Raw genomic sequence first — 20,375 nt, forward strand, 5'->3', positions numbered from 1 at the left:
GCATCAACTCGTGTTCCTTCCTGGAGAAACTGTAACCCTCCGTCCACCAAACCAGAGTTCTTACTGTTTGTTGCTAGAAGATGTAAGTGTAGGAATCAGAAGGTTAGGTCTCCAAGACAATACCAAGAAATGCCACAGAGCTGATTTTTACAAAAGGCACAAGCAAATGCGTCCACTTACTGAACAGACTGGTTGGCTGATTTCATTATGCATTTTTTCTGGATATCACAGTGATTTACTTAAGAATCAAAAGACTAAATCTGATTCTTTTGCCATAATGGTTGATTAAAGTTTCCAGCAGTAAAGAAAGAACAACAAAAAAAGATTCCTTGATAATGAGTGTCTCATTTTTTGCAGACAACCAACCAATTCCATTTAAGCTCTTTAAACACAAATCAACTTAGAGAAATCTGAGGTTCCTCAAATGTAAGTTTTTCCGTTCTAACTTCTTGATCTAGAAACCACTTAGGAATTCCTGTTTACATGGTTCAATCTGCTTCTATCAGTTTTTTTCATCCACCTGCATTAAATTGCAATCAGGCAGATGTCAGAAAATTTCCAACCGCTAATAATCACACAAAGGAGCAGCGTCTGGTTTTCCATCAACGATTACCTTGCACACTGTTCTATGAATGCTAATTTCTTTTAAGCTTTTAGATGTCTGCAAGTCTAACTTATGCACATATGCCAATGCAGACACGTGTATTCAGCATGACAGCTGAGTGACTGACAGAGAACCAACCATGTTCTCCCTCTTCTCCATACCAGGAGAGCACTTGGCAGGCAAGTTTAAGTCAGGATACAGCATCTGCAACTGCCTGAAGACAGCTGTTCCAGAAACTAACTGAAAAAATAGTCCCTCATAAACAGAGAGGCTACATGACCAAAGAACAGAAATCAATGAAGAATACTTGGCCTTTAAAGGAAAGGCACTTACAAATTCATATTTGATAAAGCAAACAAAACCGACAACTGAATTTCTGAGAGATGGTTCACTTTGATAACAGCTGGGAAGAAAGAATGACACATATTTTAGAGAGCAACAGATACCAAGACTGAGAAAGCTTGGAACTGTTGCTTCAGAAGTCTCAGAAGACATTCAGAGCAGCCCAGAAAATTCTTAACAAATGGCAATAGTCTCTATCAACCTCCATGTCTATGAAAAAAGCAGTAACTTTTTGCACAAAAATGCAATCAACACGTAAGGAGAAACTGAATAAATAAGTAAAAAAAATACTTTTTAGAAGTATATTTTAAAATAAGAAGGTATTCTTTTAATTTTGTAATATAAAAAGATCAAGACTGCACTTATAAAAAGCAGATACTTGAAGACACATTTAAGTATCTACCTTAGCAACTGATTTCAGTGGGAACTTACTGCTGCTAAAAATGTTACGCCATCTGGTAGACAGCTTATAAAAAGAGAAGAACAACAGTATCTTGATAGACTCAGTAACTTTACTTCCATGTGAAAGTTTTAAACTCTGCTCCACAAGTGGATTTGTAGCCTCTGCCAGCTCTGCGCTGCCCCAGCTGTACTCCTAGTGGTACCACCACAGCACGTCCAATGGCCAGCGCACTTACAGCACGTGGGGACACCAGCATAGAAACACCAACAGACTTCTCTCTGACAAAGACGTGCTCATATGCACTCAAATGTGAAAATGGATAAATTAGTAGACAATTGAAAAGTCATAGCAACGACAGGCAGGCCTGGTTTTGTACTCCTCCTTAACTCCTGGTTGTCAGTTCAGAAGGCAACAGCTTGTCGTTAGATGCACAAACGAGAGATTGATTCATTTTTGCTGCCAGGGTCAACCCGTAGTCATAGCAACAGGCATAACAGGATGAAGAACAGAACGGTCCATAACAGGATCAAGAAACAGGACTCTTTATTAGACCAAGAATGAGAAATACTGTCACTGAGTTGATTTTTACCTTAAGAAACTTTCTTACAAGTTTTGAGAAAGCAACGTAAAAAGAGAAAGGTGATGGGAAAGCAAAAATAGCTGAGTTCACAGCCAAGTGTAAAAGGTCCAAAATATGAAAGTATGAAGCTTTAAAACTTTAAGTATAAATATTAGAAGTTTGTAAATATGTTTCAAATATTGGTAGCAAAGAAAGAGAGTTACAAGTCCCTCTATCTCTTGTCATTCTGGTAGAAGTTGCCTTCAGAGTCTATTTTCCCCCAACAGCTACTCCTTAGGAAAGCTACCTTCATAACAGATTCCTTTCATAACAGCAGCAAATCTAGGGGAGAGAAGAGATTCAGCATTCTCTCAGCTTGTCTTGTAAATATAAAAGATGTTTAACCCATATCTAAAAGATAGCTTAAGGCCCAACCATATCTTTCCAAAAAAATAAAGTTAGAATTTGTATTTTTAGACAGTCTGGTAAAATATGAACAGTTTACATGAACTAAATGGGTCATTAAAAAGACTTTTCTTTTCCCCATTAACAGTCATGAACATTAAAACAGTTGTATTTTTAGATACTGTGTACGTCTTGATACATTTCTGGAAGACGGCCTTAAAAAAAATGTATCCATCATATTCAAAACGCTGCATCAGGAACTCCAAATTATAAATATAGACCAGCATAACTTGCCTTTTTGTATTAGCAACCATGTACATAAAATACTGTAAACAAATACTTACTGTACCATGGGAAATTGTAAGAAAACCATTTTTAACTGAGCACTTCCTTTTTTGCCACACTTTTCTGATTCTGGTTTAAAGAGAGGGGGAAAAAAAAAAAGGGACTCAGTTTTTAAAGTTTACTATTACATTGCTTCAGCTCTTAGGACCTATTTTTTTTTTCAGTAGAATCTAGCAGTACTTACCCATCACTTTTCTTGTACAGACTACCATTTCGTTCAGTGCCATGTTCCTTGTTTCCCTGAGGCTGATGTAAACTGTAAGCTGTACTCTGACGAATCTGAGAATCCTGAAATACACAGAACAGCAATTTGTAATCCATTGCACACTTTGAACCAAAATATCCCCCCTATTAATGAATTTCAGAGCCTTTCCATCCTGCTCTAATCCTACAGGCTAAACGAAGCACACTTTTCCTCCTAAACGAGAGAGAACAAGATCCATTTTTTTTTTCAGAGGGCATAAAAACATTTGAGAAGTAGCCATTATCACCACCTGTCAAAATCCTCTTACTTGTTTTTATTTAGCTTTACTATTGGCCTTGAGATATGTTTGCTTAACCCCTAAATTAATTGAGCAGCAGGCTTTCAAACTCATGCAAACACTGCAGTGTACAAACACGAAAGGTTATTATTACCCGCAATTCCTAGTGCACCCTTCCATTGTGAAAAAAAAAATACAGACATTTGAAGAAGTGGTTTTCCTTGGGGAAACTGAGTCAAGTTATTCTCTGAAAAGCAGAAGAGACCTCCTGGGAACATAAGCTCAGGAGACATACAGGAAAACTGAAAAGTTATTTCTATAAGAAGAATAATTTAGACCAAAATACCTTGAACTAAGTAGAAGTCCGGGCCAGGAAGTGACAAGGATTAACTAAATGCTTCTCACTGCTCTCAGAACTACCCAGACACAGGACCCACTGCTGCAAGAGTCCAACATCTCAAAAAATAAGAACCTGATAATGAGGAATCTGATGTGTCCAGCTGTATTAGCAGTAGCAACATGGTAAGATGGACTTTTCAATGCACACACTAACAATGACTACCACTTGTTTTCTTTTCTATGATTTCTGCCCTATGGACATAATACACCTCTGTTATACACAGCAGATAATACAAGTATAGCGAGGAATAAAAACACAAAGCAAGCAGCTCGCTTCAATGACAATCTGAGCTATCCTAAGCAAAAACTTAAGAGCTATTAAGAAACAAACTTACTAATTTGATTTTAAAAATCTTTCACTAAAAAGGAGATAATGTGTCTCAGATATACTAGGAGTATGATCACAAGACACATAATTTTGGTTTTCAGAGTGATAAAATAAAATACACTGTGATCTAAAGAGTATGAATTAAGAAGATCATTTCTCTCTAATTACAATTAGCTTCATACACTTCATTCGCCTAAGTGTAAGACATTTTTGGATATATGCAGGGGAAAAAGACCAACCAAAACCAAGAAAACACACACACACTTGGACGGTGCTTTTCCCCAGGGAATGCCAGCTCAGATGGAATGCTGCTCCTTTACAAGCTCCAGCAGCCCATTCTGCTACCAAAGCTACTAATGCAGCCAAAGCTGTTTGGGATCCTCTTCAACAGTAATGGCAACACAGAACAGGTCTGAAATGTGATGGTAGGGACAGAGCTACCACTTACATCCCTGTTCAGTGCACTTCAGACTTCACACCTCCAGGCTGCAGGTTTTCAAGGTCACCCTGAATACAGTGCTGGAGCTCAGTGGTCCCGAGAATGATGAGCCAAGCTCAAGGCAGGCTGCAGCACTCCTTGGTGCTCCTTTTCACCAGAAGCAACCTATGCCCGCTTCCCTGTTTCTCAGCTAGCGATCTAGGAAGCCGTATCAGGTAGCTACAACATTCATCTGAGCCTTTTAAAGGTACTAGAAAACAACCACTTAAAATGCCTGTGCCTGACAAAGCATTCCTTCAGATTTAAACTCGTTTGTTTATCGTTTCTCTCCAGTCTGTTTACACAGAATTATTTGGTTTTGCACTCTGGCTGCCCAACATAAAAATAGAACAACATTTTAAAAGAATTCTTGTCACTGATTAAGAACTGCTGCACGCATACATTTACCGACTTCTGAAGAAAATCCTATCTGACACTGCCTATTGTGTCCTACCAGTACCTTGATCTCTACCTCCCATTAGTCTGTAAAGGAACTCCATTCCCAAGAAGATCAGAGGCTTTACAGGAAATTAATTTCAGTTCTCCACATCCTCAATTACGTAAAGATTTCAGATGACCTCCAATACCTGCCCACAGCACCATTCCCATTACTTAAGATTGTGCTGTTACTTTTTGTACAGTATTTTCTGCTGCATTTCAGCCACCTCCCTTCAGCTGTTGTTTACACTCAGCTGCTGTGTTTGGCCAATCTGGCAAGTCAATAACACAAGCTTCCTGCCTTATTCCAACCAGAGAGGAAGCTGCTGTAGCTGACGTGTATTTCCACACATTCATTATTATGAACAGTATCTTTAAAAAAATTAATACTATTTCATGAAAGGGAGGTAAGGACAAGATAAGGAGATTTTCAATTTTAAATTCTCATTTCAGGCCATGCCCAAATCAATAGTGCCCAGTGTGATTGTCAGATGATTGTTTTCCACAGCTCTCTGACAAGCAAGTTCATTATTTTGATCTCGCTCCTAACAGACGGGATGCCATACCACAAATCACCATCACAATTAACATCCTTCCGGGCAATTTCAGCGTGCCTTTTCCATATGCAGGCTCCCCAAAGGATCTTCCCTTATTTCTGGCTTGCATATTGCACATAACAGGAGTACAAATTACAGACAGCAGGGTCAGACCCAATGGCCTGATCAGAGAAGCAGGAACAATGTACGTTACCTATGGGGGGAAACAGATCACCGCAGGATATAGGACACATCCAGTGCAGAGTATTGTCATTTTACATCTCTCAAACATAACAAGATCAGAAAAGACTGAAGTACACAAGTCTAAGAAACTGAACTTTGTCCACTTTATCAGCTTTGAAATGCAGATAGGAATACAAAAAAAAAAAAAAAAAAAAGTGAGTCATTTCATTGCAGCATGTTCACAGTGAATCACTTCACTGATCATAGAAGTTTGAAATCATTTCTTCCGAAGTCTTACAAAGACCAACTGACTTCTAAATCAAGCTCAATAGCACAGCTAAAAATGAAAGAAATGTGAAAACAGTACTCTGTAAAGATGGTCAGTGCCTACTGATAAAAGAAATCCTAAAAAACTATTTATCAGTCCCACTATTTGAACACAACAGAACTTTCTACAGGTGGTGCTTCAACCTACACATGGCAAATTTTGGCTAGCCATTCCCATTCCCTGCTCCCATGGAGCAGGATTCTAGACTGTTCGGATCACTCCTGTGCGTAAAGCTGCCAAAAAGCCCTTACAGCTCTACAAAAGCTTCTCTTGCATTTGCAGGATCATCGCCAAGAGGATGTTTCAAAGATCCATCCCTTATCTATTACAGTCCCATAGAACCTCCAACAAATGTGTCTGCCAGAACCCCTTGCAGGCAGCCTCTCCTAGAGCACAGCTACCAAAATTTTTGTCAAGAAACACAAAATTTATCCTATTTTGCGGTGACCTAACGAGACTACAGGTTCTATCAAACACATAGAAGCAGCAGAAGTAAATCCAAACGGTACAGTAAGGCTATCTTCAGAGGCGACACGGGAAAGAGAAAAATGAAGGCAATACAACTTTAAGGTTGACCCTGAAACTTGTAGGAGCTCTACAATTTGAAAAATAAAAGTTTAAAAATTATGGCAGCATACACACAATGACATTTTAAAAAGAAGTTTTAATAAAAAGCAGGTTTGAGGAAGTTCTGTGCAGGAAGAAACTATGTACACAGGCACAACAAAAAAGGTTCACTATGAACGTTTGTGTCTTTTTTTTTTTTTTTTTCAAACACAGCACAAACAATATGTTCTATCATTTCATACATGAAGTCCATTTTAACTAGAAATACATACATCTTCAAAATCTTGCAAGAACATCAGATCAAGCAACTGGATTTAATTCCCAAAAGAGAGTGAAGATGAAATCATGGTTTTGACTTACAGCAATTTTATTTCCCAAGTACGATCTGGTAACTTTTTTTTTAGTAATACAACAAACAGAAGAGGAGGAAAAAAAAAAGAACCAATCTTTTCATACCAACAGAAAAAAGGTCAGGAAAAACCCAGTTTCTTGAAATCGGAATGGAAATCATGCCAACTATTTTCATTAAAACATAGTAACACTTACTCTCCTAGACTTCGGTCACAAAATGTAAATGCATTTTAGGAAAGAAAAAAAAAAACAACAGTTATAGTAAAGGAAATTACAGTGCAACAAGAATAACATTAGTGGGTTGTACAGTAAGTTATACCATGATTTTTGGCATCCCACTGATTAATTGATGTTTTCAAAGAACTTTAAACATAATTATAGTACTTCTCATGTCTGCAGTACTTCTCATGTTGCAGAATTAATAAATAATGAATATAGCATAAACCACTTTTTACACTTGTATTTTTAAAATGCATCAAAAGCAGCACAAGTAATATATTTATGTGTATTATTACATTTTTCAGTCTGTGAAAAGATATGTGCTCACCACATCTTCCATATACATTTAATATCAGTATCACTGATATACAGGTAAACATAGAGAAGCAACATTCCCACCAACCATGAAACTGAACTGCTTCTATTATCTCTCTTGAACAAAGACCTGGATAAAATAGGAAGCCTGCTAACACATCCTAAACAGCAAAGACTCCTTATCGAGAGTAGGCAATCAATGGTGAATCCAAACTAGTCACCATTTCCACTAAGATCACTAGGCTTTCGTTCCACAGATCTCAAACTTGCAAGTTTTTAGCAAATGCACCCCTCAGCAAGTCCTAAATGCCAGACAGAACCTAAGAAAGTGCCTGCAAACTGTACGGGACTTTGGTCATTATCACAAACTTCACGTGGTAACAAACAGCACCTTAAAGTGAAGAGTGTTTAAGATTGTTTGAATGCCTATTAGCAAGTCACAGAATAACAGAATGGTCTGACTTGGAAGGGACCTTCAAAGATCATCTAGTCCAGCCCCTAGGCCATGGGCAGGGATGTCCTTCACTAGATAGGGTTGCTCAACAACCATCATCTGGCCACTCATAAGAGCTAAGAGTCACCATAACCTTGATGGGAAGATGAAAGCAAGTCCGGAAAAGACCAAGGAAGCCGGAACTCTACAGACTAAACTATTTCATTGTGATTCCTCTCAGAAAGGGAATCTGAAAAGGGAGGAGGGGGTTTATTCATCACTTACTCATGGCCCAGCAGCCATGCAAGGGAAGCTGGCTGGCATTTATTTACATGAAGAGGAAGCACTAGCAATCTGAAACAAAAGTAGACCCAATATTTAGGATTAGATTATACAAAAGATGCTTGCTTCCAGACCAGTGTTTGCCAAATAAAATAACACCAGAATTCTTTAAATCTAACAGCAATCATAACCAAAACTCAAAAAATATTTATTTGTTAGATTGCTGAACTGACCCAGCTCTTGCACATTTGAAAACTAGCATCTTGTAGCAGAGTAGCAAACCTGATTGTCATTTTTGCAGATGATGACAAGAGGTGTTTTGGGATTTGAAATTCAGTTTTGCATAATCTTTATACATTTTGGAATATTATTGTGAAACAAGATTGTACTAATGGAGTCTCCTTGACACTGCCATTACATTAGAAGTAAGTAAAATGGGTATTCCAAAGTTAAACCACCTTATATGCTCACCTCTTTCTGATCAACCTGGAGTGCTGATTTTAAAATATCTCTAAGCTGTGTTAATTGTCTTCTTTCCTCATCTTGTGCTTGTTTAATCTTGAATGAAGAAAAACACAGGTTAAAAATAACATTATTGTTTCTTTTCAATGCAGTTCTTCCAAACTTGCTACTTAATTGGTTAATTTTTCAGAGAAATGTTCAGCAAGAATGAAAACACAAAGGGCAAAGATAACGCGATTAGTTCATTTTCCTTTACCTCTTCAGAAAACTTGTTAATGGCTAAGATGTTGTTGGGTTAAGACTTTGATATTGCCTCACACTGTTCGTGCTTCCCTGTGTCCAATTTGAAACCATTTGTTATTTCCCACTTAGTCAGTAAACATTTTAGAGCAAAGGCTGTTTTCCTAACATTTTACGCAGTGGGGCCCTGAACTGAAATGAAGGTTTATAGATATGATATTAAAACAAAATTTTCCACCAAAATCTACTCAAAACTTTAAAATGCTACCTATTTAAACAGTTAGGCAACCCGAACAAAAATGACCACTGTTCTACAGTAATAAACCTAAGTTTACAACACAAATGTGAAAGGTTGCTACGCACCGTATAAAGATCTGTTGATAGTGTCTCAATTGACGGCTTGAGACTTTCAACTGCTTTTAAGCCATCCTGAAAGAAACTTAAAAAAAACCAACAAAAACCAAACTGTTATTAAACTTTGTCAACTTTTTAAGCAGAAAACACAAAGTAAAGGAAGACATGCATATTATTATGCCACGCCATAAACTTCAAAACATTTTTTGAAAATGCATCTTTGATCCACCTCTTTATTTCCATCATAGCTTACTCAAACACGTAAAATCCCCAATTAGATTCAGAACTGCCACAATACACTGCCACATAAGTTTTCCCATTCCCACCTCAAATACAGGTTCTCAACTCACTTTTTGAAGGCCCAAAACAAGTAAGATTCATTTGTGGAATAGTAAAAGATCTAGTAGATATAAAATAATTGTGACTTCTTGCAGCCCAATAATTTCATGTCTAATGCAATCTTCCCACTAAAGGAAAACACCTTTGTTTCCCAAACATTAATTATGGCCTATATGCAAACTGAATATGCTACACCTTACTGTATCGTACCTATTTTTCTGTTGGCACAGTAGTGTTATCTATGCCAAGTAATCCGGCTTTTAAAAATAAAAAGTGAGATTTAAAAAATAAATTTAAAGAAACCACAACTACACGCACATTTGATTTGAAACTGCTGCATCATTTGCAACAGAAAGTATTTTCACTCTGGGAAGCAGACATGAAAGTGACAACACAACACAGCACCCATGTTGTTGAAATTTCAGTAGATGGACAGAGCAGATGAGTGACATACTACAAGTGAAACTGATTTTAAAAGCAACATAGCTGTATAGGGAAAACCCTACATAAGTGCAGACTCATCTTTTAGATGAAAACTTACTGATTTGAACAGGTAACAGTGGCTCTGTCAATTTTATAGCTATGACTTTATTGCTGTATTATTGATCTGTAATACTACCGTTAAAAAGTACATCAATCTAAGGAGAGCTTTGTGTTTTATTACCGAGTCTTCCAACTAATTAGAAAGAGACTGATTCTTTCAATATAGTTTTATCCCACTACTTATGCCATTTGTTTTTCTTGAGCACAGAATTAATTTAGATCATTGCTATATACACTCAAAAAAGCCCGTCAAAACTAATGGATCACTAATTAATAGACCAAACTAGTAGCTCTGTTTCAAGAGTAGTATATGAAATATGCCAAATTATTGTGCGGCACTCCTTTGGAACCCACAATTATATTCTGTGGTACTAGCTCAAACTCATTACATGTTTCGGAACAGAGTAACAAAAGCAATTGCTAATCTATGACAAAAGCAATTTGTCAAAAGACATCAGCGAGAACAGTTGCATCTTAGATATATCTTGAAAAAAAAAAATAAATCTAGGAAAGTGTTATGATTATGACAAAAGTTTAAACCAAAACGTTGCTCCAGTTATTGTGTAGATATAAAGAAAACTAAAACATACAAACATACTTGCATTGAGCATGAAAATACTTGATCAAGTTCTGAAGCAAGTCCACTCCTTTTTTAATCTTGATTTCATTGACTTTCAGCAGGTACTGGTAAAACAGTAATTCACAAAAGAAATGAATTATTACTGCTGCAGTATTTTTTAACATTTTATTTTCAGTTATATTTCAACAAGCTTTGACAGCTGCAGATTTAGAAGACCTAAAAGAGAACGCATCAAACAGTGACTTCAAGGGTTAATCACACAAAAGCAATTCTTGTCACTGCTGATTTTTGATACCCTGTGGGGATACTTCACTATGATTAGTTCAAATTGTTACCAGATCCTTCATGGCTTCTAGTGGAAGCTTGTGTTCAAGGAAGCATAAAAGGGTTAGTGCAGTAACTTTAGGAGCTCATTCTTAAACCTAGCAGCCCTTCTAGGTATCTATCTCACTAGTTGTTAAACTCATTGCTAAAGATGTCATTAAAAAAGTAAGCAGTTTACTCAAAAAAAGTGATTATTTTAACCATTTTTTAAAAATCTGCCTTCTGATTTCATTGTTTTCTCCATCAATTCCTTATACACAGTAATTACAGCAAATTACAGTTTAGCAAGAGATTTTAAAAATCTACTGTCAAGCTAAAATAAAGTGTAATTAGTGTCCTTTTGCATTAGGCACAATCAAAGTCCATATTAAGTGACAGCTCCTCCCCGAATGCCATAGCAAAAAAGATGCCAGCCATGCAAGCAGAAGTAAGATTGACCAAATATTTACAGGAGTCCTTAACTGTCCATTAAACGAGGACAATGTTTAACCCCTGCTTAGACAGTGACCTCCAGGCAAAGAAGTGAATGTCTTCTTCGCAATGCTCTAATGTATCTGGTTTTCCCCTGCCTGCAGTACACCCTAAATGTTTTAAACCCACTGAAATAAAGCTGTATCCAAGTGCAAGCTTTCCATGTCGCAGCTTTTTAGGCTGGCTCAGGTGAACAGATGATTAGCATAAATGTAGACATGAGCACCAGACAGTATTTAGTTAGAAGACACCTCTCCAGCTCCTGTTAATTTAAGATGGAACTCTAGGCATCTGGTATTGTGTTCACTCTTATAGAGAATTAGCCTGTACTTATGATACAACTTGAATACATCACACTTCTGATGAACTAATAAAACTAAAACAAAGTCCCCTTTAATGACTATTCAGAGGTAATTGAGTATAAACTTATTTTCCCCCAAACCAGAAGAAATAAATGTGGAATAGCTGAAAATGTATCCTTTAAGGTAACTCAATCTGATTTCACAGACTTCACCTTGCTTTTCATTATCACTACAACTCACTACTGTGAACTCATCCTTTACTGTGAAGAGAGGATGCAGGAAGAGAGAAGCATCTGTTCCTGGTTGTTTCTTAGGGAAGAAATTAGCTGGTAACATCCATATTTTTATTGGGTACTCAAATCCCTTCACCAGTTTTGAATGCTTTTGTCTGACTCTGTACAGGAATGTGAAGCCTTTCTACTAAGTATCAGTGCATGCAGTTACTAGAAGTGGTATTTAGGACAACTGCTGTTAAGCTATGTTGACATATGAGTCAAATTAGCTCTAATTATCATAGTAAAAACAGAAGAAACACCCATGGTATATTTTTGAATTAATGCATAGAAAGAACGAACACAGAAACTTAAATTCCCAACCATGGAACCTGATACGCCCTTAAACGAATCAAACAGAAATATTTACACCAGATTTAACATACTGCAAAATCACAAATATTTCAAAGTAGAAACATTCTGAAACATCTTGAAAGACAACTGGATTCCATCCAGAGCACTTGTTTTTCAGTACCAGCCCAATAGTGTGCTAGACTGGAGTCTCTCCTCAGAATAACGCAACAGCTGCCAGCGCAGGGAACAATTCAGAGAATGGTCTAGGGCTTAAGTGAAGCAGTAGTGTAAAAGCCTATTTATTATCATCTCTTAGTGTTTAATTGAGCTTTGCATTATTTATTTATTCTAGAATTTACTTGTAAGTGAAATCAGAAAAGATCCAAATTCCCTGCAAAGTTAGCCCACCAGGTTAAAAAAAAAAAAAAAAAAAAAAAAAAAAAAAAGTGTTTCAGCAAATGCAGTCCACTAATAATTTGGCATCTCCCTTTAACATCACAATAAACATTAAACTATTGTGTTTTTCAAAATTTTTATTAAAATATTAGGAGAATAACATGAATTTCACATTGAATCTTACCTCACACATCTGTAACTGGAAGAACCTTCTTTCTTTCTCCATCTCTTCTGCAATTTCAGCTCCACTTATTTCTGTACGGATCATCCCATGCAGCTTAGCATGCTCTTTTTTCTCCTTCTCTATTTTTGTACTATAAGGCAAAGAATCAGTCAGTGAAGTGAGAAACCCACAGCCTCTCAGGAAATCTGATTATTCACAAAGTCTACTGACAGATGCAGAGCCAAACTCTTGTAGCTTTGCATATGACTTACTTCCAGATGACATTTCATTTGAAATTTGACAATGACTACAGATCAGCAGTGACATACAGTAGCTGAAATCTAAATTGGTCATCTGTTAAAATAATGTCCTAACAGATATTCCAAAAGAAGATACTAAATGAGAAGAAGATACTAAGTTCTTGCATCGAAGAAAAAAAATCCAGAAACAAAATAATGAATTTCAATTGAAAATGTAGGGGGATGTTTAATCCCAACTGACCAAACACCAGTTAACAGAGTTCAATTATGTCACCAGATTTATTGAGTCTTGCCTGTCATCAAGTCATCTTCTATATATACAGAGTTTCCTAAGCCAAAATCACAGTTGCCATCTCTACTTGCTACAGAGCCAGTTGGCACTGGGAATACCAGCCAGCCGGCTGTGTTGCAGACTTCAAAGTCTGCTAGACCAGCTGTCCTAATTCCCCAAAAGTTTCCAAGAACATTTTCCAAGAGCTGTGAATAAAACAGGTTCTCCTGTAGAATATAAATGAATAACCAATGCCTGCCATACAGCATAACTCCCCTAAACACACTTGTGCATTTGTTACTGCTATGCTCCATGTTATTCCTACAGGCAGTGGCACAGTTATACTACCCCATTAGACAAGCTTGATATGAAAAAAATATATTAATAAAAGAAAATATATAAGGGTGTTTACTTTTTGGAGAAAGACTTTTAGTTTGCCACTTGTACTGTTTAGAAGCAGAAAATACTGAAAAGGGCTTCCTGAGGAAATGTTATACTGCTTTTGAACAAGAGGAAGCATTACACAGGAATACAGGAAGCAGACGAGAGGAACAAATAACGCACGCACTGTCGCACCTCCTTTTGGGCAGTCAAGTGTCTCTTGGCTCTCTCTCTGAAGAGATTACATGTTTCAAGTGCTCTCTTAACCTGATGTTAACATTACTCTAACAGCTTATGGGAAAATGTCCTAGGCGGTCTGAAGACTTCCAATTAACAATACATTCTATACTTATACTTCTCAAGAATGAGGAATTGCCTCCTCTTACACCTCAAGCACCAAGGGAAAAACAGAATTAATTCCATTAATCCCATCCCGTAACGTTCCCATTTTGAACAGCAATTTTAAAAGCCCCACTGCACTCCCGGTACTGGCAGGCATGGCAGAGCCAGCCCCGTGCAATATTCCAGCAGCCAGCACATCCAGCCAGCACTGCGCTCCTCCTCAGCCCGCTGCGTCCTGCCAGAAGCAGACGTGTGTAGGGAAGCTCTTCTCCTTTGAAATAAATATTCTGAAAACCTTCACTTGCTTGAATAAAAACTCAGTTCCAGAACTTTCTGCTTTCATCAAAATAAGCTGTTACTGTTACTTACTGCTAATTACGCCATTTTGTAGACATAGAATACAGAGTCAAACACAAGAATTAACCAGACACCAACCATGAACAAGGAAGATAAACCATTACAAGAAGACTCACAGAAGATGACAAATACGCAACTCCTTTCTAGCACTTGCTCTACATCCCCCTACGTTTTCAATTACATCATACTCGATAGTTCTAAAAAAGTCAAACCTCAGAGCAAAGATCCAGGACGATTTTAGTTCTTTCAATTTCCACATTCATCTAGCAATTCACGAGGCCAGAAAAATGCAAGTCAAGTCTAATAATTACCAATTGCTATTGTATTTTATTTTCAACAATACTCGAATCTAGGATGACACAACCACCTCTAAAATTTTAAGAGCTTATTAACATAAGCTGTTTCTAATGCTAGTTAAACCAAAAGACAATTAATACTGCCAAAGAGTCAAACATGATGCACAATATTACAGCATACATTATTTTAAGAAATTGAATTCCTTTTAAAGAAAGAGCTAGATTTTGGCAAAAGAGTCCTTTCTAGTCTTTAAGGGATAAATCATACTCCACAGGCAAAAAGTAGTCAAACCAAGACTAAAGCATACCAACACCTACCAAGTAATTCAGAGAAATGAAACATCCTTGAGGCTGTTTCCTGGAGCTTCAGGTTCCACGGCTTCAAAAACTACAGAGATGCTTTACACAGAAATCAAACCATCTCTTGGTGACAAAGAGATACATGATGGTGTATTTCCCCATTTCCTTATTATTTATTATTTTAGTCTCTAACTGCATTTTTGGCTTTGTAATCCAGAATTTAACCTGTTGTTTTGCTACAGTAATATGCTACCTCCTGTGTGACTGATACTACAGAGCACTTTGTTTCTAAGGAAACAGAGAAACCATGTACAGCAGTGTTGCATGCAAATCTTCTGAGTGCTAAAGGTTGGCTGTGTTTCCTATCCAAACGCAAGGGTGAACTCAGCTTCAAGTGTAACTCAACTGTGACATTACCCAAATCCTCCTGGCAAAGACAGTTCTATGATGGACCACTGTGAAATTGCCAAATATTGCAAGGTGTTCAGGTTTTCCAGGCATATTATTTAAGCAAAATTAATAAGAAAATTATTAAACTCTAGAAAAATCCTCTAGAAGCAAAACAAAGGAGGCAAATGTTTTGTAAAGCTGCTGTTCTTGAAGCTCATGCAGCACGAATCACATATATAGACTTTGCTGACTAAGATCTGAGCACACTTCAGTCCATTTACAATGCAGCTGCACACGACTAAGATACAGTGAGCTCAGATTTGTGTAACAGACAAGTAAAGTTGAAATATAGGATGAAGAATTACAACAGAAAAGTCGATCAGATACAAAATAAACCGTCTTGCCCATTCAGTTTTCCCTACGTGACTATTTTTAAAGCTCCAATTTTAAAAGCAACTGTTTTTCAATATAAATTTTAATTTGTATTTCAAAGAAATCAATTTTGTAATACAGATCATGGTATAAATAAACATCAAAGTAGGCATTTTTATTTTAAACTTTAAAAAGGATAGGTCCTATTTTACTGTTTAACACATCAAAGACTGGTATTTATTTTCAGCCAGTGAACAAGGCTAAACAACTGGAATACCCTGTGTACAGGCAGCAGTAGTGAACTGGCTGGCTGGGCAGCTACTCTGTCTTTCCCCCTCTTCTTCCCCACACAGCAGTAAGCCAGGCTGAATCTGGGTACGTACATGAGAGGGCACAGAGGCTGGGAATAGCACCTGCAAGGCACAGACTTGAATGGGGAGTACTCTGGAAAACTGAGTGTTTCCAAGGGCTATTTTGTTTGACAAAATAATATTATACATTCTCATCAAATATCCTTTCTTTGTCTAGTCTTCATTTTCCGCCTGACTCTCCAACTTCAGCTCTGGCATCCTAGCCTTTCAGTAAAAGAGCCTCCATTTTATTTTATCCAACTGTCTGTCAAGGCTGACAGTAAAGCATGACTCACTCTTATCACCCAAGTCCTGAATGGGGAAGTCACCTTTTCCCTTTGGAAATGCTGGAGAGCTTTTCCCTGTCACTCATCCTTCACTGGAGGATGGGAGAGGAGATGGAAGACTGAGCAAAACGTGGCCAGATCTTTCCAGTATTTCATTCATAATATCTGCGGATTAATTCAAAGCTTTTTCCATTTAATTTGCAGGTAATCTCCTTCAAAATAAAAATACTTAATATGAAAGCTCAGGCTCAAAGCAGTATACTGCGGATGCTGTAAAGCCTTTGACACCATTTCCCACAGCATTCTCCTGGAGAAACTGGAAGCTCAGGACTTGGATGGGCATACTCCTTGCTGGGTAAAAATCTAGCTGGATGGCTGGGCCCGAAGAGTTGTAGTGAATGGAGTTAAATCCAGTTGGTGGCCAGTCACGAGTGGTGTTCCCCAGGGCTCAGTACTGGGCCAGCTCTATTTAATATCTTTATCAATGATCTGGATGAGGAGATTGAGAGCACCCTCAGTAAGTCTGCAGATGACACCATGCTGGGTGGGAGCGTTGATCTGCTTGAGGGTAGGAAGGCTCTGCAGAGGGATCTGGACAGGCTGGATTGATGGGCTGAGGCCAACTGTATGAGGCTCAACAATGCCAAGTGCTGGGTCCTGCACTTGGGTCACAACAACCCCATGCGACGCTACAGGCTTGGGGAAGAGTGGCTGGAAAGCTGCCTGGCAGTAAAGGACCTCGGGGTGCTAGTCAACAGCCGGCTAAATATGAGCCAGCAGTGTGCCCACATGGCCAAGAAGGCCAATAGCATCCTGGCTTGTATCACGAACAGTGTGGCCAGCAGAAGTAGGGAAGGGATTGTCCCTCTGTACTCAGCACTGGTGAGGTTGCACCTCAAATACTGTGTGAAGTTTTGGGCCCCTCAGTACAAGAAAGACATTGAGGTGCTGGAGCACATCCAAAGAGCATGTAGCACCAGCATGAAGCTGGTGAAGGGTCTGGAAAACAAGTCTTATGAGGAGTGGCTGAGGGAACTGGGGTTGTTTAGTCTGGAGAAATGGAGGCTCAAGGGAGACCTCATTGCTCTCTACAACTGCCTGAAAAGAGGTGGTAGCGAGGTGGGTGTCAGTCTCTTCTCTCAAGTAACAAGTAACAGGACAAGAGGAAATGGTCTCAAGTGGCACCAGGGGAGGTTTAGATTGGAGATGAGGAAAAATTTATTCACCAACAGGGTTCTTAAGCAGTGGAACAGGCTGACCAGGGAAGTGGTGGAGTCAGCATCCCTGGAAGTATTTAAAAGATGTATAGATGTGGCACTTAGGGACATGGTTTAGCAGTGGACTTGGCAATGTTAGGTTTGCAGTTGGCCTCAATGATCTTAAAGGTCTTTTCCAACCTAAATGATTCTATTATTTGAGTCTATGATTCTATATTAAAGCTACCTTGTTTAGCACTTTCATCCTATGCCACTGTTTTCAAGATGTGACCTCCACTTCATATTATGTATATGCTTTAAAAAGAAACATGGCAGAAATATGTACAATCTGTGAATATCAATGATCTACTGAGTCAAGTTAGAGCTCTGAAGAAGTAACTTGAAAAAAAGGTTGCAGAATTTTCAGATAATTTTTTAAGATATTGTTTAAAAAACAAGTTTACCAAACTGGAAACATCATCATTCAATCAAATAGCTATGCAGGCATCTTTACAGAAGATTGTAATAAGAATTCGTTCATTCTTCCATGGACTTCAAATGGTTCAGAAACAAATCATTAATGACAGAGTTCTATCTGGATACGAGTGCTTGTGTTTCTGCACAGTAACATAACACACCTCAGCCTATTGCCTTGATCTTATAATCCCAGAAGCACATTCAGACAACTTGTTCTCTTCACTCAGTTGTGCATAACAGGCCTCACACCCAGCTTTTTAAAGGAGAATGGCAAAGGAGGGGAGGGAGCCAGTCTAAAGCTTGTTAGTTTTCACTAAGCCTTTATGTTTCACAGCATTAGCACAATGCTTATTAGCAGAGGACTTCTGAAGATAAGATATATTTACAGGCCTAAAAATAAGACACCTTTATTTAAAAGATTAACATTTCTTTCTTTTCAGGAAAGACAGGTTTATGTCTGGAATACAGACACAATATTCAGCTAAAAAATGAGTAAATAATATGCTCCAGTAAGTTCATGCTTCTGTTTCCTGTGCAAGATTGATACAATGCCTTTACCTCAACATCTACCACAACAGGACCGATTAAACTCAAGAACGTGGGTGAAATTTGGCTTGCCGCCCTATTTAATACGGTCTGCCTGCTGGGAGAATGAGCAGTTTTTATGACATGTGTACTCCTTCCCCATATGCTTCCCCAGCGTGTCTGCCATTAGTGTTTAAGTACATGGGGGAAAGCAACTGCCTCATAACAAAAAGAGCCCAGTCTGCCCCGATTTTACCCAAAGGAGACAGGCAGACTAGTCCCACTGCGGTGCTGTAGTGGCAGGCAGCATCACCCAGCTCTTATATAGGAAACAGACTGTAACTAAGGTCCTAAGAGAAATGCACTGCTTTTAACTACTTTAAAGCTTTAAAAACATTTTTAAATCTATATGGCTTCAGCTGAAGCATGATAATGACTGATGGTGAGAAAAGATGAATTATTCATTAATGTCGCCTCAGGATGTTCCCAATTTTTAATTGAGGTAGGCTGGCATAAAGCTATGGGTATCCTGCTCCTCTCACTCCCTTATTCAAGAACAGTCCCAAGGAATAAATAAAAATGGATCCAGCCTCCCTCAGTTATGTCAGCTAAGGTGATCTTCAGGGAAACACTCCAAGAAGTTAGGTAGCCACAGAGTGAAGTTGCATAATAATCAACATTGATGGATGGTGATCCAGGAACATAAGAATGGACCTTAACATCACGCTGCCAAACAAGATTAGATATATAGTATTTTTTAAACATACTTAATTACATACAGAGCTTGAAGTAGCAACTCAGAAATTGTTATGGGGGAAAAAGAAAAACAAATGCATTTTTTAATTAACTTAATTTCTTTTCAAATAGGTCACGGTTGGGTATATTAGCACCTGATATGTCATCACAAAGGTAACAAGTAAGAGATGAGATATTGAGGCAAATAAGCTGCAATTCTTCCTTATAAAGACAGCCTCTTGAGACAGAAATCAGGATGGAGACACTGTCACTTCTCCAGAGACTACAAAAACACCACTTTGATATCTGGCGCTTCACTTCACAGGTCTGTACTTGTGACTAGGAAATGCAGATGAACGATATGATTTTAAGTATCTGATCCAAGGAGATATGCAGACAAAGAGCAGCCTAGCAGCCTTGAACAGTTTGTTAACCCAAATGGAAAAGAAAAATAAAGGAAAAAAAAAGGAATAAAAATATACATTCACATAGTTGAAGAAGTATCACTGGAAAAGATAGCTAACTAAGCACAAACCTAGGACTGTTTTGAGAGACAGTTCAAACAAAGAGTCATCTGAGGTACCAGACTGAAGAAGGCTGAGCGAAGCTCTGGCTATCAACACCTACAACCACCGTCCCACGCTGGCAACACAAGCTGTAGGTGAGACTGAGGTTAGCTCTCCCAGTCCCTTTACCCTTTTTGTTAAGGCAGAGTCTGTGAAGCTATTACAACAAAGAAGTTCAGTCTGCAATTAAGAATTCTGGAGATGACTCTCCATCCACCTACTGTTACAGATTACCAAAATGCACAGCAATGAGGAAGTTCAGATCCATTTGGGACAGCCACGGAATCAAAACAGTTATTATCTCAAGAAACCACAGTGGCATATATAACAGCAACCCAGGAAAATTTCACTGTTTTCTTACGTTCAAAATTTAGTAGATGACAAAACTGACCTGAACAGATTCAGGCTCCAATTAATATTCTCAACCTAGCTTGAAAATCACATCATTAAACTTCCCATCTCTGATCTGTAAAGACCAAGGCTCAATAATGATAGCTGGCAACACCTCAACTTATCTGGGAACTGATCTTACA

General features: G+C 38.1%; 1 protein-coding gene across 2 annotated transcripts in view; it reads right to left on the bottom strand.

The window, feature by feature from the left end:
- ASAP2 (ArfGAP with SH3 domain, ankyrin repeat and PH domain 2) overlaps positions 1 to 20,375 on the bottom strand; it is a 91,809-nt gene that overhangs the window by 30,518 nt on the left and 40,916 nt on the right. For both annotated transcript variants that reach the window (XM_086743992.1, XM_086743991.1), the window contains exons 6-11: positions 12,759 to 12,888; positions 10,534 to 10,619; positions 9,063 to 9,138; positions 8,469 to 8,555; positions 2,843 to 2,946; positions 2,658 to 2,727 (exon numbers count right to left, since the gene is read on the bottom strand). In XM_086743992.1, the coding sequence (XP_086600118.1) occupies positions 2,658 to 2,727; positions 2,843 to 2,946; positions 8,469 to 8,555; positions 9,063 to 9,138; positions 10,534 to 10,619; positions 12,759 to 12,888 (553 nt within the window). The remainder of the gene's footprint in view (positions 1 to 2,657; positions 2,728 to 2,842; positions 2,947 to 8,468; positions 8,556 to 9,062; positions 9,139 to 10,533; positions 10,620 to 12,758; positions 12,889 to 20,375) is intronic.

This window comes from Chlamydotis macqueenii, chromosome 3 (genome assembly GCF_036417535.1).
Source record: "Chlamydotis macqueenii isolate bChlMac1 chromosome 3, bChlMac1.mat, whole genome shotgun sequence".
NCBI lineage: Eukaryota > Metazoa > Chordata > Aves > Otidiformes > Otididae > Chlamydotis > Chlamydotis macqueenii.